Source organism: Homarus americanus, unplaced genomic scaffold (genome assembly GCF_018991925.1).
Source record: "Homarus americanus isolate GMGI-L3 unplaced genomic scaffold, GMGI_Hamer_2.0 scaffold41366, whole genome shotgun sequence".
Taxonomy (NCBI): domain Eukaryota; kingdom Metazoa; phylum Arthropoda; class Malacostraca; order Decapoda; family Nephropidae; genus Homarus; species Homarus americanus.
The window spans coordinates 4639727-4667226 of NW_024723541.1; the positions used below are offsets into that span (position 1 = coordinate 4639727).

Sequence of the window (27500 nt, forward strand, 5' to 3'; positions counted from 1 at the left end):
GGTGTTAATGGTGATGGGTGGTGTGATCGTGGTGGTGGTGGTGGAGGGCGTGTAGTGGGTGTCCCTCGGCGTGGGCGTGGTCACAGGGTCAGGTGAGGAGGTGTTATTACCTGCCATTACTCCAAACTGCACCTGAGGAAGAGGACATAATAACAATAATAACAACAAAAACAATAATAACAGTAATAACAACAACAACAACAAAAACAATAACAACAACAACAATTTAAAAACCCGCCAAAGCAAATTATACCCACGAAATATCACAGTTACACACACACACACACACACACACACACCTGGACACCTGTATGCAAATTACATTCCCTCACTAGACCAAGACACATCTCCTGTAGACTACACCATCCACTTCAACGGAAACTCTTGAGCTTAAATGAACTTAAGCCTCACATGAGACTCACTGAGGCTAAGATAGTCTGGAAATAGTGTAGTGGTGAGAGGAGTTAATATGCAGGTGTACAGGTGTGCTGAGGTGAGGCTGTGGGGGGGGGGGGTAACCTAACCTAAACCTAAACCTAGCCTAACCTAAACCTAGCCTAACCTAAACCTAACCTAACCTAACCTAACCTAGCCTAACCTAACCTAAACCTAGCCTAACCTAAACCTAACCTAGCCTAACCTAACCTATGCTGTGTTATGGACAATAATTCCCTTTGACACAACATTATTCTGCTGGTGATTTGGTTTATTGTCAGAGATATACTGAAGTTAAACCACCCTTTGTGTTTAGTTACTGTGCTATGTATATATGTATATGTATAAACCTGTGTAAATACATAGGATGGTGTTTCTATTTATGTTTATGTATGTATGTAAATGTGTTTTTTTGTGTTTGTGTATGAGTGTGTTTTTGAGTTTGTGTGTAAGTGTGTTTTTAAGTTTGTGTATGAGTGTGTTTGAGAGTGTGTATGAATGTGTAAGATACGTAAGATATCAACTTTAATTCACAGACGATATCGACCAATTAATTACCAGGTGTCTTGTGATTAATGAGAATGACACCTGGGCCAATGTCATATTTTGTAATTAACTGAGAGACAGAGAGAGAGAGAGAGGGAGGAGGAGGGAGGGGGGAGCTTACATTTTTCATAGAAGATAATTTGTCAGCCAAGTTTATACACACACACACACACACACACTCTCTCTCTCTCTCTCTCTCTCTCTCAGCCATGATAAAGAGAGAGAGAGAGAGAAGAAATAAGGAGTTATATATAAATTGAAAGAGAGAGAGAGAATAGAAAGAAGGAAAGAATAACAGGAAATAAGAAAAGGGAAAATTAAGAGAGAGAGAGAGAGAGAGAGAGAGAGAGAGAGAGAGAGAGAGAGAGAGAGAGAGACACACACACACACACAGAAAGGCAGACAGACAGAAAGAGGATTTATAATGATTAACACACAGCCCCTGCAGGTGGGGGGGTTGTGGGGCAGGAGGGGTGGGGTGGTGAGGGGTTAGGAGGGGATACTGGGGGGGGAGAAGGCAATACAAACTTCAGTATAAACAGACTCCTGATGTATTGTTTCAAGGGCCTTAAGAACTGTTGGACTAATGCTCTCTTGTTAAAGTTAAATGACCAATCAGAGCACTGAATACCTCTATTGATTGTGTGTGTGTGTGTGTGTGTGTGTGTGTGTGTGTGGAGTGTAGTCACAAGATGGTATACATACATACAAAAATAAATACTTCTCTTTTACTCCAGTCAGTATTTTTTTTCTCTCAGACAGGTAATATTCGCCAGGTAAATTTCCAATTAGTCACTTCACAGACTTCATCATGACCCCGATGAGGCTTCCTACAACTCCGAGATCTGCGTCAGCTTTCGGCTAATCAGGGTTTTCATTGGCTGCAGATAAATTCTCCCTTCGTACAATTGGCTTAAGCAACCTCTGGTGTTTAGATGTTGTTTGGTGGGATAATAACACACACACACACACACACACACACACACACACACCACACACACACACACACACACACACACACACACGGGACACAATATTTATGTTCATTTGTCTATTCATATTGTCGTTTTTAATCATTTATCTAATTATACTTCTACCCTATGTTTCCTCCCCCTCTCTTTTATATCTCTCCCTTCATTTGTGTTTTATCTTTATCGTTTTCACTCTTTTTCCTCTCCCCTCTTTGTCACTCTTTTATTAATTTTCCCTCTTTCTCGATTCACACTTTCCTTCTCTCCATTCCTCCTGTTTCCTGTTTCCTCATAATCACTTTTTTATTCGTTTTCCCTCTCTCCTCTCTTCCTCCCACTCCCTTCATTCTTATCCTTTACATTTGAAGCTAAAGAATGGATTAATAAGAGATAACAGAAGATAATGCAATAAATCATAACAACAGGTTAGGTTAGTTTATGTACAGTCGCCTACACTCACACCTGGTACAGTGTCTGGCGCATTACGTGAGATTTGGCAGAGCTGTGTTTGTTTACATGATGTTAACACCCCTAAGGAACCTCTCAATAGTAGCCAGAATAAGGATGCTACATAAACAAACACAGTGTTGCCACATTTCACAAGACACACCAGCCACTGTACTAGGTTTAAGTGCAGGTAAGTGTACATATTACTGATAACGTAGGAGGGAAAAAAAAATACATTAATAAATATGATAAATAAGTAAGAGGGGATAACGAATAAGGTTCAGAATCTTAATGGATCTAACGCTGAAAATTTCCCCGATGTTAATACGTAAAAATGCACGTAGTAATTACCTGGCTTATGTTTAAATACACAGGTAATTGCTTTAAGATTCTTCCTTTAATATCTAACTAAATGAAAACCGGGTGGGGAGATATTTTCATAATTAAAGAAAATTATATATAATTAAATGGCTTCAGGTAAAAAACTCAATTAATGATAAAAATGTCTTCAAAATTACACTGAGACTCTACCTTAACTTGTTACGCTCACGAAGGAATGCATTTAATTGGTTCACTTTAAGCTCAGGCACAGAGATAATAAACAAAATGGCGTCACTATTACTCTCTGACTATACCTCAACTATTTAGGTTAGGTAAAATTCGTGTCTACAGTCTGAAAACAAAAGCAAACAAAATTCTAAAGACAATAACAGCGTGAAGACAACCGTAAACAAAAGCTTGAAAACAGAAGTAGACAAAGGATGAAGACAAGCGTAAACAAAAGCTTGAAAAAGTAAGTAAAAAAAGCTTGAAGACAAAAAGAAAACAGGAGGAGAGAGAGAGAAATGAGGTGAAGACAAGTGCCTCAGGTAGGGACAAAGAGTGCCTCACCTTTTGTACCCGATAACAGCTTAGGGGAGGTTTCCAGGGTCACGAGGAAGGGCCAGGGGCGCCCCTTGACACCCTGGAGGACGAGGTGTGAGGCTGACATGTCCTCCTTGAGGCCCTGAATGACGTAAGGGAGTGTTAAGGGGGAAGAAAGAGGTGAGAATGAGGTAGAGAGAGAGAGAGAGGAGGAAAGAGAAGGAGATGGGAAACTGAGAGAGAAAGAGGGGGAAGAGAGGTGGACGGGGAACTGAGAGAGAGAGAAGAGGAAAGAGAGGTGGACGGGGAAATAAAAGAGAGAGAAAAAGGGGGAAGAGAGAGAAGGATGGAGAGAGAGAGACAAAGGTAAGAGAGAAAGACAATGTGGAGAGAGAAAGACAGACAGACAAACAAACAAACAGGAGGAAAGAGACAGACAGAGAGAAAGAGAGACAAGGAGAACACAGACAGAGATAAACTTACCATAATACCAAACCATCTCTAAAATATTTATTACGATAAGAAAAATATCAACGAAAAATATATAAAAAAAATCGATAAAAAAGATTAATTAAAATTTAAACAATAAAAAGATGATAACGTTGGGTAAGAAAGATAGGGAGAGACAAGAGACAAAGGAATCGCGTCTAACAATAGTGTGTCGTGACGGCTTTTTTACTAAATATTTTTTTAGGGGAAGGAGGGGAGGGTGTGTGGGGATGTGGGGGAGGGTGTGGGGATGTGGGAGGGGGTGGAGGTGTGTTTAGGGGTGGAGGTGTGGGAGTGGTGTGGGTGGGCTGGTGGGAGGTGGAGGTGAGGCCTGGGTGGAGGAGGGGAGGGTGTGGGTGAAGGTGAGGGGTGTGGGGAGGGTGGAAGGGTGTGGGGAGGGTGGAGGTGTGTGGGGTAGTCATTGTCTTGTGTTTCTCAGAACTGCTGAGTATGACAGCTCAACCCACCATCTTGAAAATATTACTCACAATGTAAAAAAAAACGAACGGCAGTGGAGGCAGAAGATTGGCGAATGTTCGTCTGGCGAGTTGAAAGGATTGCTAATATTGGTTAGGTTAGGTTTATGAGGTCGTATAATATTTTTTGGGGGGTCGTTTTTGCTGCGCAGTGATGAGTTAGTTTTGTAATTGTACCTTAACTGTGTTTTTTTTTTATGTTTTGTCGTTCTGCCTCTGTCTTGGCGATTAAAACAATCCCGGTAATAAAGAGGTGCAGTCATTAGCACAACACCGGTAATTAGTATAATGGCTTACTGTAATTAGCACCACACCTGTGATTAGTGCCAGGGAGGCTCGGGTCGTCCTCAGGTGTAAGAGTCTAATTGGTGTGTAATTGACCAATGTCTATCCCAGGGTTGAGAGAGAGAGAGAGAGAGAGAGAGAGAGGAGCTCGGCACTCCCAGGTAAAAAGATCACATGAATACCAACAAACACCTGTAATTAAATCATTCACCTTTGATTCATTATAAATCAAGACTCCACCACCATCCTCATCCCATACCTCACCCCTCACCCCCTCACACACCCACCTCCTCTAACACCACCCCACACCTCCTCTCACCCTACCACCCCCTCACACTCCCCCATTCCCCACACTCACCCTCCTAACACCACCCACACCTCCTCCTCACCCACCTCACACACCCCATCACCTCACCATTCCTTTCACCCTCACCTCCAAATTCTCAAAGGGACGATCATTACGAGACTATCACCCCTCACAATGGAGACTTCACCGCCGCATCTAAATGACTCACTTAAGGTGTAATATCTACCAAAATGACCTTCAAATGACACCTGAGTTACACCTGAGACTCTTAACCTCTACTGTCCACCAGGGAGGAATTTTAAACACGAGTGTCAATAAGAATATTTTTTTTTTTGTCTCGGGTTTTGTTATGTTTGTATGGGAGGTGTTGTTAGGCTGACTCGTGTGGGTGTGTTGTTGTTAGTGTTTCTGTTGTCACTGTTACTGGTTCTGTTGTCACTGTTACTGGTTCTGTTGTCACTGTTACTAGTTCTGTTGTCACTGTTACTAGTTCTGTTGTCACTGTTACTGCTTCTACCGGTTGTAGTCACTGCTATTACTGGTTGTAGATCACTGTTCCCTCTCTCTGATCACTGGTTGTAGATCACTGTTCCCTCTCTGATCACTGGTGTTCTTACTGCTGAACTAGACACACACACACACACACACACACACACACACACACACACACACATTTTTCACAAGTTTCTCAGAGATGGGAGGAGACATCAAAGCCTTCCCACTGGCCAATTGGACATTCTTGTTGGGAGGAAGAATGTTATCCAATAAAATGAGTTAAAAAGGGTAGTCCAGTGTGTGTGTGTGTGTGTGTGTGTGTTTACATTTCCCCTCGCTTGTGTGAAGGTTGGGGAAGAGAATTCGTGTTGACTTTGTTGATTTGGTGTTTAATTTTCTCGTAATTTTGCCGATAAAAACACAATTTATTTATGGTTGTTGTTGTTGTTGTTGTTGTTGAACCCACCTCCACCATCTTCATTTCCCTTCATCCCATAACCTAACCTAACCTAACCTAACCACACCACAATGTCGTATAAAAAAAACATCAATATAAACTCACACCTGTAGAACATTACCTGTACTATATATATATCAAACTTTTCCTTCTTGTATTAACACTCTATAGCCAGTTTCCCTTAATGAAGAGAGAGAGAGAGATGTGTTTTCCTCCCTCACAAGACCCTGACCCCCCCCACCCACCTGAGACCCTGACCCCCCCCCTCACCTGAGACCCTGACCCCCCCCACCTGAGACCCTGACCTCCCCCCACCCCCCAAGTGACACTAACCTCGTCCAGGCGTCTCAGTAAGTGATGTGTGTTGATTGTAATGTTGAATGTGTTTTATTTTTCTCGTTGTTTTGATGTTGTGTTGTAGTTGTGGTGGTGGTGGTGATTGGTGTTGTAGGTGGGGGTAATGTTTCTCTGTCTGTCTGTCTGTCTGTCTGTCTGTCTGTCTGTCTGTCTGTCTGTCTGTCTGTCTGTCTGTCTGTCTGTCTGTCTCTTCCCCCCTTGAGTGAGTCGAGATGTGGTAACAAGCTCCTTGGTACAGTATTAGACTTGATTGCGAGAGTAAGGTTTCAGCTCTCTCTCTCTCTCTCTCTCTCTCTCTCTCTCTCTCTCTCTCTCTCTCTCTCTCTCTCTCTCTCTCTCTCTCTCTCTCTCTCTCTCTCTCTCATCCCCAGAGGACGAGCAATATTCGTCCACATACAAAGAAGATGGTCGAGTCTTTAGTTGTATGATAAAGATACAATTCAAAGGAATCTTCCTCTCCTAAAAGCTTTCACGTTCTCTCTCTTCTTGTTGTTGTTCTTCTTCTTATTGTTCGTCTTGTTCTTCTTGCTCTTGTTCTTGTTCTTCTTGCTCTTGTTCTTGTTCTTCTTGCTCCTGTTCTTGTTCTTCTTGCTCTTGTTCTTGCTCTTCTTCTTCTTGCTCTTGTTGTTGTTGTTGTTGTTTGTCTCCTCCTCTCCTCCCCACTCACTCTCCTCCTCCTCCTCCTCTTATTCCTCCTCTTATTCCTCCTTGTGCTTTCGCCGTGTTTACTGATTGACTTTTTTGATGTGCTTCCTCAAGATAATGACACGCTTTTACACACTTTACACACACACACTCACGCACACACACACACACACACACACACACACACACACACACACACACACACACACACACACACACACACACACACACACACAGATCAGGATATTAGACAAATTAATAAAAAATAATTATTTCCCCATTTCTTTAAAAGTGACGTAAATAACTTAACCTTTCAGATATTATCATCGTTAATTCTGTTTCAAAATAAAAGATCAAAAGATACCTAAAAAAATCCTAACCTGTGTGTGTGTGTGTGTGTGTGTGTGTGTGTGTGTGTGTGTGTGGTATAGTGTAGTGGGTTTCCTGAAGGAGAGGTTCTACAACACCCTGTACAGTATGCAGAGAAGACAGCCTCAGACCTCGGCAGCGTTCAGCAGTAAGCCGGGCGTGATTATAGCCCAGGGAACCTGATTATTCCTTAGTCCTGCTGCAGGTAAGAGGCTCTCGCTGGGGTGCGGGTACATGGTGCGTCTTCCTCCTTCAGGTAAACAAGGCGTGTAACTTCCGCCGGTGTTCTCCACTCATGTTAAGTTTGTGTTAGGGTCAGGAGGAGGGTGATACTCTTTAGTTGAAGGAGGTAAGGGACACACACACACACACACACACACACACACACACACACACACACACACACTGCTGCTACTACTACTACTACTTTGCTGTGTCACTCAGGTCAGGCCCGTAATGATATTCAGCTCAGTCTGACAATGGTATGAGTTATTAGGGAGTTTTGAGGTGACTAAAGAGGCCGATACGGGACCGGCAGGGTCGTTCACAGATGTTGCACATGTGGGGGGCTACATCTAGTGCGGGAGGGTCGGTGGCAGCGTCTTTCCGGTGTTGGCGCTTGTCTGCCTCGGTTTGCAGTCGGGCTAACTCGAAAGTATTGACACCTTCCCGTGTGGTGCTCCTCCAAGCGTTACGATGTGGAGTAATCGTCTCCCAGGTGAGGGGGTCGATTTGGCACTTTTTCAGGTTTGTCTTAAGACTATCCTTATACCTTTTCAGTTGCCCGCCGGCGTTACGTTTACTATTCGTTAGGTGACTGTAAAGTAGCTGCTTTGGCAGTCTACTGTTGTCCATGCGGGTAACATGGCCAGTCCAGCGTAGTTGTTCATGGATAATGGTAGCCTCGATGCTCCTACACACACACACACACTCTACTCGGGCACAGTAAGAAACATCTCCCCCTTCTCCCTCACCCCCCTCCCTCACCCCCCTCCCTCACCCCCCCTCCCTCACCCCCCACCGGTCGATATACTGAACATCCTGACGGTGGTGACTTTCCTACACCTCTTGACCTGCAGGTGTTGATTAGGTTAGGTTGGGTTAGGTTAGGTTAGGTTAGGTTAAGGAATCTGATAAACGAGTTGGCTGTAGATAAAAAGTATTATTAAAGCTTGAAATGTGCAAAGTGTGTCTCTAACTGCCCACTCCAGCCCTCGTGCTTGAAGTAATTGACGAACGAAAATAAAAGGAAATTAGACAGTATGAAATATGTATGATGGTGTGTGTGTGTGTGTGTGTGTGTGTGTGTGTGTGTGTGTGTGTGTGTGTGTGTGTGTAGTCTGTGTGTGTGCGTATGTGAGGGGTATGTGTGTGTGTGGGATGATCTGTGAAGGTGTGTGTGGACTAGAGTGTGTGTGTGAAGAGGTGTTAGAGTGCGTGTAAGCCAGGTAAAACACACCTTTAACCTGATGTAGGTCATAGCAGGGAAGCAAGACAGGGGGGGGGGGTCAGAGAATTTAATTTGAGTGTCGCTGACTTGAAAAATATGCGACTTTGAGAACCTTTGTTACCCCAGACACGCAAATATGCACACTGTAATGACGAACTGAGAAAGCTTATATTGTGGGCTGGGTTGTGCTTGAGGGTGTGTGTGGGGGCTGGAGTGTGTTTGAGGTGGGTGAGGGTGTTTGTATTGGGTGTGTGTGTGTGTGTGAGAGAGAGAGAGAGAGAGAGAGAGAGAGAGAGAGAGAGAGAGGACTGTACCGTATTTACAGCACTAGTTAAATGTATTCTAACGTGTCCATTTAAGAGGGAAAAAAACCGTATGGCCCATTGAGAATCCATCTTTATTTCGTAACTTAAACGATCCACTTACGACAAAAAATTGAACGTATGAACCTTTGAGAATCCACCTTTGTGACCTGACTTACGAGAATTCACCTTTGTGACCTGGCTTTGAGAATCATGGTTGTAATTCCTGTATTGTTCGAGTTGCTGTAAAGGAAATTACGTGTCATATATATCAGTCTCTCTCTCTCTCTCTCTCTCTCTCTCTCCCCGTCTCCCCTCACGTATTTTATCTTCCCTATACCTCACTTGTCCTCCCCTTTCACTCATATTATCTCCCCTCTCCCTCTCCCTTTCCCTTTCTCTCTGCCTTTCCTCCACCTCCTGGGCTTGGCACTCGGATATAACCCTCTCACCCCTCTTATAACCCTCTCATCCCCACTCATGACCCTCTCGTCCCCACACATGAGTCATTGCCCTCTAGATCCCTCTCATGACCCCTTCAACCCTTATTTATGACCCTCTTACCCCCACTCATGGCCCTCTTACCCTCACTCATAGAACCCTTACCCCTATCATGACCCTCTCAACCCTCTCCTGGACCCCTTACCCCTCTCCTGGCCCTCTCAATCCCACTCATGACTCTTTCATTCCCGCTCACGACTACACATCTTGCATAGCTCAGTGGTGTGTGTGTGTGTGTGTGTGTGTGTGTGTGCGTGTGTGTGTGTGTGTGTGTGTGTGTGTGTGTGTGTGTGTGTGTGTGTGTGTTGTACCTACCCTACACCCTACTGCCCCTACCCCTACCTACTATCCTACCCTACCCTACCCTACCTACCCTACCCTACCCCTACCCTACCCCTACCTACCTACCCTACCCTACCCTACCCCTACCCTACCCTACCCTACCCTACCCTACCCTACCCTACCCTACCCTACCCTACCCAATAACTGTTCAGCAATTGAGTTAAAGTGGCACTATGCATACCCCCACCCCGCCTACTCATGGCACCCGATGGCACTAACAAACACTCGTAAATATTAGTTGTTATATATGCCCAGGTAACTATGTAAACATCCACGGAAGTCTTGACTAGCCAATGACATCAAAGCGAACCAGGAAGTGAGTGGTTGACATCGTAAGTGACGTCATAATTGGTGAAAGGATTGAATTCATTTCTCTGGTGATAGATGGTGAAGTGAGTGCGTCATATCACGATGAAATTGATGTTATAATTGACATGATATTTAAGGGTGACTAAATCATGTCAGGGTTTCTTAGCAAATGACATGATAGTGAGGTGAGTGAAATCATGTTAGTATGGCTTAGCATGTCGGAGTAAAATGATATGATTAGGTTGATATGGTAAGGCCAGTCAGCGTGATATATTGCTGATCCTCTTACCTGGTGGAAATTATTGCCTACATTTACCTGTGAATAAACATACTCGTGTGTTAATTTGTACCTGTGTTAAATTGTACCTGTGTTCATTAATACCTGTGTTACCTTGTACCTACACTATATAACACACCTTTATCAATAACAAGAGTGATGTATCGTCAGTTACCTTAGCCCTTCAGTGTGTGTGTGTGTGTGTGTGTGTGTGTAACAATTAGCATGTAGAGAAGATTAAGAGAGGGAGGACAGAGACAGGAGGAAGGGGAGAGTGGGAGAGGGAGGAAGAGTGAGAGTGAGGGGAGAAGAGTAACAAAGAGGGAAGCAGAGAAATAGAGAGGAAAGGAGAGTAAGAGAGACGGAGGGGGAGTAGAGAGAAGGAGGGAGAGTAGAGAGAGAGGGAAGGATGAAGAGAAGGGAAGGGAAGGAGAGTTAGAGGGACGGAGGAAGAGTAGAAAGAGAGAGGGAGAGTGAGAGAGGGGTAAGAGGTATGAGAGAGAGAGAGAGAGAGAGAGAGAGAGAGAGAGAGAGAGAGAGAGATAAAATTATTTACTATTCACGAGGGCTGGTAAAGTAAGATTGACAACTGGACTCTATTGTGAATCTGTTATCAGTGTAGTCCCTAGCAACGGCCACCCCTGCCACCACTACTGCCACCACCATTACTGCCACCACCATTACTGCCACCACCATTACTGCCACCACTACTGCCTCTACTACCACCACTACCCTTTCCCCTATCACTACCACTACTATTAACAATATATATATAAAGAAGGATGCTGTGTGTGTGTGTGTGTGTGTGTGTGTGTGTGTGTGTGTGTGTGTGTGTGTGTGTACAATATGTTGGTGTGTGTGTGTGTGTGTGTGTGTGCAGTATGTTGTGGTATGTGTGTATAAGGCAGGTAATACTTGGGCAGAAACTCCCCTATTGAGAAAGTCGTGCCTCATATAATTTCCCCAACGTCATAAACAAGGGATATGACCCTCTTAGAGACCCGTGAGGCGGCGAGACCACTAAACTATGCCTAGGAAGCCAATAAAGGGAAAATCCAGCTAAGATTCCGCTCGGATGCTTCTGTCCAGAGTGAGGCCACAGGCTTGACATGGATGCTCTCTCTCTCTCTCTCTCTCGAGTTGGGTTTCTCTGGCTTGACGGTAACCTGTAAAATAGAGAGAACGAGGAAGAGGAGAGAAAGAAAAAAAAGGGAAGAGAGAAGAGAAAGACTGTGGTAAAAGATAGAGGAAGAGAGAACACACACACACAGGTGGCTTTCCTTCCTTCCTTCCTTCCTTCCTTCCAGGTATCCAGAACTTATAGACAACCAGCCGACTCACCTGAGGCCACCTGCTCTTCCCTTCTCCTTCCTCCCTCCCCTCCTCCCCTTCTCCTCCCCCTCATCCTCTCTCTCCTCCTCTCCCCTTCTTCCACTCTCCTCTTCCCTATCTTCCATCCTTCTTCTTCCTTACCTTCCTCACATCCTTTCACTCCCTCTCTTCTTCCCTCTCCTCCCCTGTCCCTCCTCTACCCCACCCCCCTCATCTTCCTCTCCTTCTCCCCTTCCATCCTCCTTTTCCTCCTCTCGCCCCCCCCTCTCCCCACCTACCTGATGCCCCTCGTAGTGAGTTAATCCCCAGTCTTGGCTTTGACGTGAGCTGGTAGGCCCTTTTTCATCACGTTCTTAGAATTTCTCTATAGGATTCTACGATATTTCCCCGCCTCTTTTGATTATATTTTTAGGAAGTTTTTTTCACCCCAAATCTTAAGGATCCTAGGATTTTTTTAGTTTTAGGGATTTTGTTTCATCTAAATTTTAAAGATCTGGGGATTTTTTTTTTGGGGGGGGAGGGGGGGGAGGAGGGGCTTATTTTCACACTCATTCTCGCACTCAATCACACAGTCACTCACCCTCACACTCAAACACACTCACTCTCACACACCTTTCACCTCTTCACCTGAGCATAAGTTATTCACAATCTCTTTACACTGAAGCTCACATTACCATCCCAAGAGCAAAGGAATCCAGAATAAGTAATTAAGGTGGAACTGTGCGAGAGGTGTTTTGCCGGGAACTGATTCAGGTGTGTGCGTGTAGTGTACATATGTGGCAGTTTACTCTTGCACACCTGTTATGCACACACCTGTTATACCTGCATGGTGAATAATGGCTGAAATCAATTGCAAATACGGATTCTACCTTTATTTTGTTGAATTCAGTTACTCGTTCTATTACATACATACATACATACATACATACATACATACATACATACATACATACATACATACATACATCCATCCATTACATACATACATCCATTACATACATACATACATACATACATACATACATACATACATACATACATACATACATACATACATACATACATACATACATACATACATACATACATACATACATACATACATACTCCCCTGTTTTTTATTTCTTCTTCATTTTTTGTCTTTTTTGTCATTCTGTAATTAAAAACCGAATGGATGGTCAATAGGCAATTTGTCTGTGTGTGTGTGTGTGTGTGTGTGTGTGATTGTGTGTATGTGTGTATCTGTGTGTACGTTTGTGTCTGTTTTCTGTGTGTGTTTCTATGTAAGTTTTGGACACTAGAAAAGAGAATGAGAGAGAGAGAGAGAGAGAGAGAGAGAGAGAGAGAGAGAGAGAGAGAGAGAGAGAGAGAGAGAGAGAGAGAGAGACACCTCTCAAATCCCACCATTTATTCGAGGTCTAAAGAACATTTCTTCCGAGACAACAATAAAACAAGAGAGATCACGAGAGTTAGAGACAGAGAATGAGAGAGACTGAGAGATAAAAGGAGACTATTCAAGGTCTCCTAAACAACCGAGGGGTAAATGGCACTCCTGACCCGGTTATAAGGGACACACAGATGATGGTGGCTACAGCTCCTGGGAATTAAGACCGGCATTTCAAGTCACCTTTTTGTGATTATGAACGAGAGGCGGGCGAATGGGCGTCTGGCGAAGGTTCAATTACTTCATGATAGACAGGCATTTTAAATCATCTTTTGTGCCTGTGAACGATATGCAGAAGGCGGGTGAATGTTCGTCTGGCGAAGGTTCGATTACTTCATGATAGACAGGCATTTTAAGTCATCTTTTGTACCTGTGAACTGAAGGCAATAAGCGGGCGAATGGTCGTCTGGCGAAGCATCGATTACTTCATCACACACCATAAAATTATATTAATGTAAGCAAAAACCTGGCGAGTGTTCGTCAGACGTAGTTCCTGGCGGGTGTGTTATTACAGGGCACAGGGGGAGGGAGGAGCCATTGATTACACCTGTTGGCGCTGTTCGGGTTAAATATTTTGCTAATTCTCAGGTGTGTGTGGCTGCATAAGGGCGTCCTGCCTGCTGTAAACATTATCTTCCTTCTAATAGTTAAAAATAGGTTAGGTTGGGTTAGGTTAGGTTTGGTTAGGTTGGGTTGGGTTGGTGTTGGGTTGGGTTGGGTTGGGTTGGGTTGGGTTAGGTTTGGTTAGGTTGGGTTAGTTGGGTTGGGTGGGCTGGGTTGGGTTGGGTTAGGTTTGTTATGGGGTGGAAATTCCTCACGTGATCCAACTTTACAAACATAATAATAAAAACAGGAGGACTTAAAATTCACATAAACTTGACGACAAAACTTAATAAGCAGAGATAAAAGGTTCATGTTTTCCAGAAAGGTTAAAAGTGTAATATTTCACAAGACTTCTGATGAACTTTTCTTTGAGAGTAAAACTTGGTAATTGCTTTCAAAATTAGGGGGTGAGGGGAGGGGGGAGGTTGTTGAGTGTCAGAAGAGGAGAAATACATTGTTTTGTTTTCGTTTTTTTTTATTTATTGCTGTTATTTAAATCACTATTGTAATTTTTTTATGAGTGTAAATAATTGTGTTTGTTTTTGTGTATGTAATGAAAGTGTAGGTGTGGGTTAATTGATGAGTTTACCTGTGTGTTGGGTTATCTACCTGGTGGTGTGGGTTAATTGATGAGTTTACCTGTGTGTTGGGTTATCTACCTGGTGGTGTGGGTTAATTGATGAGTTTACCTGTGTGTTGGGTTATCTACCTGGTGGTGTGGGTTAATTGATGAGTTTACCTGTGTGTTGGGTTATCTACCTGGTGGTGTGGGTTAATTGATGAGTTTACCTGTGTGTTGGGTTATCTACCTGGTCTTGTTATGCCTGATAGAGGAACCTAATTTTTTTTATTATTTTCGGTATTGTTATTATTGTTATTTTATTGTTATTTTTTATTTTGGGATTCAATTTATTACGGAAATTGAAGTATGATAACCTACCCTACCTTACCCTATACCTTACCCTACCCTACCCTACCCTACCCTACCCTACCCTACCCTACCATAACATAACTCAACCCGTAAAAAACTACACTCCTCTACCCGGAATTATTTACAGCTCACGCAAGGTTCTGGATAACACTAGTTTTCATTCGGTTTTACGTCCGGTAATGACAGGAGAGAACACACAGGTTCACACACACCACACACACACACACACACACACACACACACACACACACACACACACACACACACACACACACACACACACACACACACACACACACGGGTCTGAGAACAGGTGTGTTGTTACCTGCACGCACCGCTACCTGTACCTTGGCAATTAGGAAGACATGCACTCTCTCTCTCTCACTCTCTTTCACGCATACACAAACACTAGGGAATATATATACACAAGCGATTTACACACACACACACACACACACACACACACACACACACACACACACCCGAACAGTGGTGCCATTTCCGTGTATACCATTTAAAGAGTGCCACTACGAGCGAAAAGGTGAGCGAAGCTGATAGTCTGACGCACACACACACATACCTTCCTTAAAGCATGATGATGGAGAGAGGGGAGGTGAAAGGGAATGCCAGGCGCTGTTGTTCGCTGGTATTGGCGTTGCTTTTACACTGATTAAAGAACAGGAATCGATATAACTAGTGACAGGTATTGACCGAGCTCTCTCTCTCTCCCCTGAGTGTAGCGTTTGATTGGCTGGACATGTATACGAGTTTGAGGTGAGAGAGAGAGAGAGAGAGAGAGAGAGAGAGAACAGTTCACTAGCACCATATTATCACCTTTAAAGAGACAACATCCAACCATTACCTAGATTAATTAATTCGTAACAGTAAAATGCTATGTTATAAATAGTACAGAAGATGAGGAGTTAAAAAAAATGTACTCGCAGCTATCAAATTAGTACTCTATTGTTGATAAATGTACTCCACTACTAGTACTATTATGCTATTGTACTCAACTATAATCTCTCTCTCTCTCTCTCTCTCACTCACTAGGGTCGTTCATTGGTTCTTATGACCCTCATAACTCACTCATTTACCCTCGTCATTGCGGGTCGAATTGCTTGTTAACTCATGGCCAGCCAATCATGAAGTATTGTTTGTACTGCCTAATTGGTGACTGTCCTAATGGGGACCTAGTCGTAAATGGGGTTCAATTCTTTGATGAGGTTGGTTCCTAATAGCCCCCAGTCCTAATGGGGTTAAGTCCTAGTGGGTCCTAATGGTAATAGATTCAAGTACTAATTTGTGTGTGGGATTAGGATTATGTCTGATTTTAGTAGTTGTGGTAGTGGTGGTGGTAGTGGTGGTGGTAGTGGTGGTTGTAGTGGTGGTTGTGGTGGTGGTTGTAGTTGTAGTAGTGGTGGTTGTAGTGGTGGTTGTAGTGGTGGTTGTAGTGGTTGTAGTAGTAGTGGTGGTAGCAATAAGTAATAGTAGTAGTAGTAGTAGTAGTAATAATCATTGAAATACCAATCACTCTTCCCTAATCACCTTCGGTTATTGCATCGTTTACAGATTCACGAGAGGGGAAAAAAATCACGTAGGAAAATTTTTTGAGCCTGGAGGTGTGAGGGAGAGGAGGCGCCAGACTGCTGGGTCGTTCGCCATACAAAACAAACACAGTTACAATAAAACGAGGGGAAAAAGGGCAAGCATAGAGTGTCAAAGGGAAATATGTTGAACGTGGGGGGGAGGAGGGTCGAGGGGTTGGTGGTTTGGGGGAAGGAGGGGGAGGGGGTGGAGGGTAGGGGGAAGAGGGGAGAGGGTGGAGTGGGTAGGGGAAGGAGGGGAGAGGGAGTGGAGTGGTGAGGGGAAGGAGGGGAGAGGGGTGGAGGGTGGGGGAAGGAGGGAGAGGGGTGGAGGGAGGGGGAAGGAGGGGAGAGGGGTGGAGGGTAGGGGAAGGAGGGGGAGGAGGAGGGTAAGGGAAGGAGGGGAGAGGGGTGGAGTGGTAGGGGAAGAAGAGGAAAGGGGTAGGGGACGGGGAAGGGGAGTTTTGACCTGAAGTATGTGTGTGTGTGTGTGTGTGTGTGTGTGTGTGTGTGTGTGTGTGTGTGTGTGTCTCAGTGATGCTTTTGTTGGTAAATGTTCTGTGTAACGTGATACTCTTTCTCTCTCTCACTCTCTCACTCCTTCCTTTGTTTTTGGTTGTTTAAGTGAGATACGCGTGTCTGTCTGTCTGTCTGTCTGTCTGTGCCATTAAAATACATTACACCATTAATATTCAACATAAAAGAAAGCAAAATGTATATATTAGCCACTTAACCTCTTCCTTAAATTGTCTAATTAATGAAAAAATAATAATAATAAAGTCAAATAACAATGATAAATAACAAACCCGAGTAGTTGTGATCGACCCAGGTTCTATAAATTAATACCTGTGCAACTTTTAATTAGATAATGAATGAGATACCTGAAGTGAATAGTTTACATTGTTATTTACTGTTTTAAATGGGGGTGTTATTGGTGGTTGATTCAGTGATTTAGTTTATTTATTCATTGTTGTATTGGATGGCTTAGGTGATTGGTTATACATCTCTCTCTCTCTCTCTCTCTCTCTCTCTCTCTCTCTCTCTCTCTCACACACACAGAGAACTACTCTTCTTAATCATAAATCAAACTAAACAAACAAGGAAAATAAACAAACAAACAGGAGTGTAAACAACATTCAACTCGACTGTTCATTTTATCCAGTAAATGTTAATATTTATCCGACGAGAATTGTTTGTACCGTCCGTGTCTGTTCGTCTGTCTGTCTGTTCTGGCTGTCTGTCTGTCTGGTCGTCTGTTGTCTGTTGTCTGTTCTGCTGTCTGTCTGTCTGGCTGTCTGTCTGTGTCTGGCTGTCTGTCTGTCTGGCTGTCTGTCTGTCTGTCTGTCTGTCTGTCTGTCTGTTCTGGCTGTCTGTCTGTCTGTCTGTCTGTCTGTGTGTCTGTCTGTCTGCCTGCTCTCATTCCCATCCACTCTTTATATAACTGAATGTTTATGAGCGTGTCTGTATGTATGCATGTACGTATGTGTGGTGTATGCGTGCGTGTGTCTGCTTCTATGTATATATGTATCTGTATATATGTGTACATAGGTGTGTGTGTGTGTTTGTTCGTGTTTCTGTGCGTCTGTGTATGCCTTTGTCTGGTGTACATGTATGAGTTAATATACACTGTCTGTATATATAAGTATATATGTACGTATATGTATATTAATATATACGTACACATACGTACAAACATTGCATGTAAGTATATGTGTACGTACATGTCTGTTTATGTAGGGATGTGTGTGTGTGTGTGTGTGTGTGTGTGTGTGTGTGTGTGTGTGTGTCAAAGGGTAATATTTAATCCTATTCTCTGTTATATAACCTAAATGTTTTATAAAGAAAATTAACATAGGATTTTTAGTGCTATTCAATCATCTATAAGAGTTCTAATGACAATGTAATCACCGGGGGAAGGGATTATAAAGTACATGAAAATGGATTACCTGGTACTGGGAAGAGATTACATGTTCCCTGTTGGTGGGATTACAAAAATACACTAGGGGAGGGATTTACTAGATATTCCAGGAAGGTGAATCAGGGGGCTTACACGTCACATAAGGTGGGGATTACAGTGTATTAGAGGACATATATTGAGAGGGATTACAATGGATTACAGAACATAGAATGATAGAGATTACAAGTAAAATACTAAGAACAAGGGATTTATTTAAAAGGTACCTTAAACAAGTTGTGAAAAGGGATTACTTAATATACAAGAGGAGGGATTACTGTGCCAATACTCAAGGGGAAGGGATTACAAGGCCAGGAAGGGAAAGGATTACAGTATGTTCCAGGAAGGAGATGGAGAGAGAGGGAGCGGGATTACCGTTTTGGGCTAACTTAGGGATTTGGTGGTTCGAGGTTCTCTGAGGCAGTGATGTATTGAACCGTAACAGAGGTTCAGTTAAGAGGCATAAGGGTTCAAATTAACCTTTTTGGGGGTATTTGAAGCTTCAGGGGTTCACTTGAAGCTTCAGGGGTTCATTTGAAGCTTCAGGGATTCATTTGAAGCTTTAGGGTTTCACTTGAAGTTTCAGAGATTCACTTGAAACTTCATGGGTTCACTTGAAGCTTCATGGGTTCATTTAAAGCTTCAGGGGTTCACTCGAAGTTTCAGGGATTCACTTGAAGCTTCAGGGGTTCATTTGAAGATTCACGTGTGTGTATAGCTGGTTCCCTGAGTCATTCCTGTCTAGACAAAACATTCCTACCCACTCACCCCCCCCCCTCCACACCCCCCCGTACCCCACCTCTCTCCCACGGGCAAAATCCCCCATCCCTCCTAACACCCCCCACCTCCACCCCCATACCACCCCACACCACCCCACACCACCCCACACCACCTCACACCTCACACACACCTCCATCACACCGTTCCATTTCTGCATGTCTGTTGCCTGGGTTCTTATAAATACCCCAGCGAGGCTTTTAGTGCGGATCAGAATCAACACGGGCTGCCGACCACGCTGTGAAAGTCTCCCTTGATGCCAGCCACCGTTTCCTGACTTAGACGTGTGCCTGGTGAGGAGGTGGTGGTGGTGAGGACGTGGTGGTGAAGAAGAAGTGGAGGTGGTGGTGGAGGAGGTGACTAGGTGATGAGGAAGAGGTGGTGAAGAGGAGGAGGATTGATGAGGTGAGGGAGGGGGGGTGGTGATAAGGTGGACTGGTGAGGTGGTGAAGAAGTGGAGGTGGTGGGTTGGTAAGGAGGTAATAATGGGCTGGAGAAGAGAGAGGTGGTGGGCTGGTGAAGAAAAGAAAATGGTGGGTTGGCGAGGAGAGAGTGTGCTGTCAGAAGATGGTGGGTTATCAGGAGGAGAAAGTGGTGGGCTGGTAAGGATATGGTGGGCTATCAAGAGGAGGAAATAGTGGTGGGGAGCTGATGGGGAGAAAGAGGAGAAAGACTAGGATGAAGTGGGCGTGTAGGAGGGAGAGGAGGAGGAGGAAGAGGGTGTGTAGACGTGGAGAAGCCCTTTGCATGAGGGTCCTGGGGAGGGAAACAGCTGTCTGAATTTGATGGCATGTCAGAACAAGATAAGAGAAGTAAAAGGGAGGGAAAAAGACGAAGAGAGAGAGAGAGAGAGAGAGAGAGAGAGAGAGACATCAGTGGTGGGTGGGGGTGTGTTCTGACGTGACAAATTTTGAGGTGAGATAAAGAGAAGAGGAATGTTAACCAGGTAATATCATTCTCACAAACAGAAAGATAAACACGCAGACAAACAGAGAATCAATCCAAAACAAACAATATCAATTTAAAAAAGAAAAGTTAAAAATATTAATTCCTTTGCACAAAAACGCAACAAAAATATACCGGAAACAATAAAACTTCCACATGACACAGAAACAAAACAAACCAACACTTCATAGAAAACTGACAGATGGAAAAACAATGTGAGGGGGAACTATGGAAAAATATTACCAACTCTTTAAAATGAATATATAACGTTGTGTCGGACATAGGAATGTGTGTGTGTGTGTGTGTGTGTGTGTGTGTGTGTGTGTGTGTGTGTGTGTGTGTGTGTGAAGGGGAGATAAGACTAGAATATTAAAAGGACTACTCCAGGTTTCACATTTAGTTCCATACTGTGTTTTTATGTGTGTGTGTGTGTGTGTGTGTGTGTGTGTGTGTGTGTGTGTGTGTGTGTGTGTGTGTGTGTGTCCATGGATTACTTTACACCATCCACTTAACATCATCATCATCATTCAACTCTACACAAACACGAGCTCAAAAACATCATTATCTCTCCCTGTTGAACCCCTGAACTCACAACTTGAACCTTGATCAACATAATGAGTGTTTTTTTTGTCTCTATTAAAAAGGTATCGTGGTTGTGTGCCGTGTTTTAATGTACCGACGAGGATTGGTTTAACTTTCGCATGTTTTATGTACGGATGACGAGAGGTTGGGGAGGGGGGCGGGGAGGTGGTGGTGGTAGGGGATAGTGGGGTAGAGAGATGTGGGTAGGGAGTTGGAATGGTGGGGTACTGGGGTGGTGAGGAGATGGGGAGTAGTGGGGTGGGGAGATGGGTAGGGGATTGAGTGGAGGTGGGGCAGTGAGACAGTGTGGAAGTTGGACAGTAGGGAGGATGGTGTGGTAGTAGGGAGGATGGTGTGGCACTGCGGTAGTGTGTGGCAATCAGGCAGTTCATGATGCATATGTAGGATAAATGCCACAGCTCATCACTTTAACACGGCAGTATATACTAGACAAGGCATGATAGAACACTGGGAATAGGATAGAATCAAAACAAACCAACGAGGCGGGGGAATTAAGGAAGAGTTGTTAGGGAAAATACAGCACAGTTCGGGGAAATTTAAACAGCAATGCTAGGATAATGAAACAGCATCCCGTACAGCATCCCGTATAGATTATTACAGCAGCAACAACAGTAACAGAGCAGTGAGGAACAATTGGGATGGTGGTAAAGCAGGAATGGAATATTTGGTACAGTGGAACACATTTGGGATAAGTTTTAAAAGTAGGGATTTACTAAGGGGACTTTAGGAACAATGGAACACAAATGAACCAGGTAACTCGGGGGAGAGATGTGGAACAATGGAACACAAATGAACCAGGTAACTCGGGGGAGAGACGTGGAACAATGGAACACAAATGAACCAGGTAACTCGGGGGAGAGACGTGGAACAATGGAACACAAATGAACCAGGTAACTCGGGGGAGAGACGTGGAACAATGGAACACAACATGAACAAATTAACTAAAGAGGGAGAGACGTGTAACAATGGAACACACGGTGAACAAGTTGGTACACCCGAGGCAAGAGCAACAGGCCAAGAGTGTGGAATGAATAACTCAGAAGGTCGACCAGCCATTCCTCCCCCTGCCTCTACCAGTCCTCCCCTACTCACCACCACCACCACCACCTGCCACCACTACCTACCACCACTACCTACCACCACTACCACCACCTACCACCCACAACAGAAACAATCACGCCATTACAACTACCACATTTCCTTTGTGCACCTCATCTCTCTCACCTGGGGTAATTCTCCTCACCTCAAATGTTTTCCTCTACCTGCTCAGCTATTTCTCCTTGATGACCAAAACACAGGTGTGGCTGGCTGGCTGGCTGGCTGGCTGGCTGGCTGGCTGGCTGGCTGGCTGGCTGGCTGGCTGGCTGGCTGGCTGGCTGGCTGGCTGGCTGGCTGGCTGGCTGGCTGGCTGGCTGGCTGGCTGGCTGGCTGGCTGGCTGGCTGGCTGGCTGGCTGGCTGGCTGGCTGGCTGACTGACTGACTGACTGGCCTCTCTCAATCCTTACCAGATGATTTTTCTTGATAGTTCTCTCTGTATCTGTCTGTCTGTCTGTATTTGTCTGTCTGTCTGTCTGTATCTGTCTGTCCGTCCGTCCGTCTGTCTGTCTTTCTGTCTGTCTGTCTGTCTGTCTAACACCCCCAAACGTCGCCCACACCTCCCCCGGATCGATACTTGTGCGTTACCCAGGCACCATTTAATGATGCGACGGGAAAACTCAGAATACATTTTTCGTTCCCATTTTAATGTGAAATGATCGCGTATCTGTTACACTCCGAACGATGAATAATGGAAAAAAACCCGGTCATTTTGTCATAGATATCTGTTCACTATCTTTTTTTTTTTAATCATAGACTTTGCTACAGGTGTTAGAGATATAGATACAGGTGTGGTGATGAAATACGAGTTTATACAATGATTTTCATAGAGTTATTTCCATATTGTGATTACAGGTAGAATTACAGGTGTGAAGATAATATAGGTACAGTTATTTCCCCCATCATGATTACAGTATCCATTAAGGAACTAAACATCACTACAGGTACAGGTGTGGGGTTATAAGGTACAGTGATTTCCATAGTAATTCCAATATTATGATTACAGGTAAAGCTTGTTGGCCAACCCGAAATATGACAGAATTGTACCAAAAAAAAAAAAAAATCAACTCACTAAACTCTTCTCACTGTGACGGTGTTAAGGTAAATTGGATTAAGATATTATGTCAAAAGGTAAATAAAATCATTGTAATTACCTGAAGCAAATCTACCTGGTTTATTAATTACCTTGAAAGCTTAATAATTACGTATGAAGGTAATTTATAGGGTTTCGTTTGGTTCGATTTGGTTAGGGTTAGGGTTAGGTTAGGTTAGGTTAGGTTAGGTTAGGTTAGGTTAGGTTAGGTTAGGTTAAAAAAAACCTGGGGTGTCTAATCTTCACATCAAACCAGCAATTAATTCATCCGTATCTCACAGCTTCTCGTTTTCCACCCACCTGTCATCCCGTTACTAGATGGACAAACAGACAGACATACTAACGTGAAGAAGATCTCAATAGATCCCCGTTTCTTCCCGTTACTCTCCTCGAGGCGGGGTTGAAGAGTCGAGTGTCGTGTTTAAACCTCTGTGTAAACCGACCTTAATGAGGTATGTGGGATACTGTTATTTTGCTCCGAGCTTGGTAATTACATCGTGTGGAGAGAGAGAGAGAGAGAGAGAGAGAGAGAGAGAGAGTTTATAAAAGACAAGTAATAATGAGATAAAAGAAACATTTACTATCAATCTATCTATCTATCTATCTATCTATCTATCTACAGGAAATCACACACACACACTCACCCCGCCACCTGATGAGTGTTGTGTTTACCGGAACAATATCTCGGTGGTCTGTCGATAATTACCACTGAAGGCTGGTGTGTTGACCACCATCATCACTACTACTACCATCACTGATAATACTTGTACTACTACCACTATTACCACTACTACCACCACTGCCATCACATTACTACTTCTTCCGCTACCACTACTACTACCACCACCTCTACCACCACCTCTACCACCACCTCTACCACCACTTCTACACCACCACTACCACCACGACTGCTACTATCATCACTTCTAAACCACCACTACCAGTACCACTACTATCGTTATTACCACCACCACTACCACTACCATTACCATCACCACTATCACCACCACACACAACCTTGCCTAGTGGGTCGATTCTCTTGTCGTTCCCAGATGTTCATCCTGCAAGTTCACCAACTTCTCTGCCTTCCTCCACCACCTCACACCTCCACCACCTCCACCACCTCCACCACCTTCCACCTCCACCACCTCCACCACCTCACACCTCCACCACCTCCACCACCTCCCACCTTCACCACCTCCACCACCTCCACCACCTCCACCACCTCACACCTCCCACCACCACCTCCACCACCACCTCCTCCCCACCTCCCACCTCCACCACCTCACACCTCCACCACCTCCACCACCTCCACCACCTCCACCACCTCACACCTCCTCCACCACCTCACACCTCCACCACCTCCACCTCCACCACCTCCACCACCTCACACCTCCACCACCTCCACCACCTCCACCACCTCCACCACCACCTCCACCACCACCCCACCACCTCCCACCTCCACCACCACCTCCTCCTCCACCACCACCTGACCCCCCTTCACCCCCCCCACCCCCAACACCACCTACCCCCTCATCCATCTGCACTACCTCCTTCACCATAACCTAACCTAACCTTTTAAGTGAGCTAAGTACTCCAATTGATAAGATACTTCCCTCATTATCTGACTATCTCTCACTCTCTCACTCTCTCACTCTCTCACTCTCTCACTATCTCTTGAAAACCTCCTTAAAATAACATAATTTTCTACAGTCGTTACAAGGTCTAGGATGAACGAAGCCATATTCAACCAACGAGAGCTATCGTCCTGTAATAAAAAAAAGCCCTGAATAACAAAAGACATTGATTTAACCTCTTAGAAAGGTCATAGGTCACGAATAGCCTCCCACCCCAACCTAGGTTATGTACAGAAATTAATCCCAACCTAACCTAACCTAACCTAACCCAATCCAACCTAGGCGATAATACTAAAATTCTTGATACGTTGTGAGCAAAAAAAAAATTTAAAATGTGAATTATCTTAAGACCCTCCAAATGTGTGTGTGTGTGTGTGTGTGTGTTTGTGTGTGTGTGTGTGTGTGTGCGTGTGCGTGTGCGTGTGTGTGTGTGTTTACTCCTAGTTAAGAGAGCCTTCAAGACGTGACTCTGGAGACAGAAGGACACTGATGAACTTATGAGATGTGTGTTGACAGGTTGAGAGAGAGAGAGAGAGAGAGAGAGAGAGAGAGAGAGAGAGAGAGAGAAAGAGAGAGAGAGAGAGAGAGAGAGAGAAATCTCACCTGACAACAACAATACAAACCTAATGTAATATCAACAACATTCTCACCTCCAGGTTCTCCCGTGCACTGTTTCAAATCAATCAGTGAGTTCCCTTGTACAATGTTACCCCTTCAGCAACGAAAACAAATAAACAAAACAGACGAATCATTGCCAACAAGACTCAGAATATTCACCAAAAGATTCATACATAAATATAGACCTGGGATGGTAAACAAACATGGCCTCAAATTTACACTGAGACTCTACCCATAGTGAGGAAATTTTATCACCAAGCTCGCCATGTACCCCCCCACCCACAACTTCTCCCCCACCCCCTTTGATATTGCTGGATTCGCCCCCTGGTTAGGAAGGGAAAAACTATCATAAGTACTGTGGTTCTGAGTCCCAGGATAGTTTTGTAGACTAAGTAACGATGCCAGACGAATCTCAATGTATAAACTCGAGTCATAAGCGTCCTGTTACCACCTCGTCAACGGTGTTAGTGGGTGCTGAGGGAGAAATGGAGGAGGTAGGGAGGTAGGTAGAGAAGTGAGGTGGAGGAGGAAGAGGGAGATAGGTAGAGAGGTGAGGTGGAGGAGGAGGAGTAGGAGGAGGGAGGGGTGGTAGAGAGGTGATATTTGGAACATAAAAAATAAGGAGCCTGCAATAGGCCGGTTGACCTGTGCATGGCAGCTCCTGTCGAGAGTTACTACCACTCTATCATCCATGAATCTATCCAGCCTCCCTTTAAAACTTTCCAGCGTTCCAGCACTTACTACAAAGTTGCTAAGCTTGTTCCACTCGTCCACCACCCTATTTGTGAACCAGTTCCTTCCTATCTCCCTCCTAAACCTAAACTTATCCAACTTACAGTAAATCCGTTGCTCCGAGTCCTATCCTGCTCGGATATTATAAGAACTTTTTCTATATCTCCTTTATTGATTCCTTTCACCCACTTAAATACTTCTATCATATCTCCCCGCACTCTTCGTCTTTCTAGGGAATACAAGTTTAGTTTCTTTAATCTATCTTGATATGGAAGGTTTCTAAGTACCGGAATCATTTTCGTCATTCTTCGCTGCACCGACTCCAGTGAATTTATATCCATTCTATAATAAGGGCATCAAAACTGAACAGCATAATCGAGGTGCGGCCTGACTAGCGCAAGATGTAGTTGCAATATGACCTCCGCACTCTTATTACTTACACTTCTAGATATAAAACCTAATACTCTGTTTGCTTTATTTCGAACATTAACGCACTGTTTCCTAGGCCGTAGGTCCGGGCTTACAAGTACCCCTAAGTCTCTTTCACAAGTCCACTTCTCTAGGTTGATGTTGTTAAGGCTGGAGGATGAAGGGAAGTGGAGAGGTGAAGTGTGGGAAATGTATTTTGAACCATGATAAAATTTCTTATTATGATTTTATTCTCAATATAATTTATGCCACACACACACACACACACACACACACACACACACACACACACACACACACACACACACACACACACACACACGGGATAATTTATACCGTATACCCACACCCTCATCATCAGCCAAGAACCACCAGCGTGAAGTGTAGAGGAAACCAACACTGCCTCACAGACCCTCGTCAAAAACTCGTAAAATTCCCGAGCATGAATAGGTGAACGAGGTCTCTCTGACGTGTTCGCTGTGTGTGTGTGTGTGTGTGTGTGTGTAGGGGGGGGGAATTTCTGGAACGACTAGGGTACGTAGGTGGATCGGGAATCGTGCCATCAATAACAAGAGAATCCGTGAAATATTCCTCCCCCCTGAGACTATTTTTTACGCTGGACCTTTCATTTACATTTTGTTTGTTTTTTACGAATGTTTGACATAAGTTTAGATGAAGTTTATGTTTGAACTCTATGTTAATCTTATCTAAATTTAGCCAGGAATGTGTATGAATGTTGTGTATGCGTGTATGTCTGTGTATACTTCGTTCTAGAAAACTTTAATTATTCCTTGAAACCTTTTATCATGTTTAGAAACCACAAAGTCTTTTTAGAAACCTTTTATCATCTCTGGATACTCTTTACCTCTTCTAGAAACCTTGCCTCGCTCTCCTCCCCTTTTCTCTCCCCCTTTCTCTCCTCTCCCTCCCTCTCTCCCCCCTCTCTCCCCTCCCTCCCTCTCTCCCCACTCTCCCCTCTTCCAGGACATTGAATCCCACCTAGAAACCTCCCCTCCCCTCCTTCTCTTATGTCCCATTCATCTCCCCTTCCTCACCCTCTCCCATCACCTCGTAACCTCCTAGGAGTCTTTTAAATCTCCCCTCTCCCTTATCCCATTCCTCCCCTTTTCCTTCCTTTTTTCCTCACCCTCCATCCCTCAATACTTCCAGAAATTCTCTCACTCTGATGACATTTCCCCTTTCCTTTCTCTCCCCCCTCCCTCCTTCTCTCTCTTCCTCCTTCCTCTTCCCCCCTTCCAATTCTTTCACTCCTCTCATCTCTATTTTCTCCCTCCTCTTCCTCTCACTGAACCTATGTTTACTCTGAGTGGGTGGATCAACAAACCTGAAGTGTATTTAATTGTTTGTGTTTGTGTGTTTGTGTGTGTGTGTGTAGTTGG

The 27500-nt window shown here is 44.3% G+C and overlaps 1 protein-coding gene across 2 annotated transcripts in view; it reads right to left on the bottom strand.

The window, feature by feature from the left end:
• Positions 1-27500, bottom strand: part of LOC121863596 (proline-rich receptor-like protein kinase PERK1) — a 38355-nt gene that overhangs the window by 3607 nt on the left and 7248 nt on the right. Inside the window, exons 2-3 of one of the 2 annotated variants that reach the window (XM_042362322.1) lie at positions 3291-3405; positions 1-132 (exon numbers count right to left, since the gene is read on the bottom strand). The exon at positions 1-132 is cut by the window's left edge and continues 121 nt beyond it. In XM_042362322.1, coding sequence (XP_042218256.1) covers positions 1-117 — 117 coding nt within the window. In that variant the 5' untranslated portion in view covers positions 118-132; positions 3291-3405. The remainder of the gene's footprint in view (positions 133-3290; positions 3406-27500) is intronic. The other variant, XM_042362321.1, reaches the window with a different exon arrangement.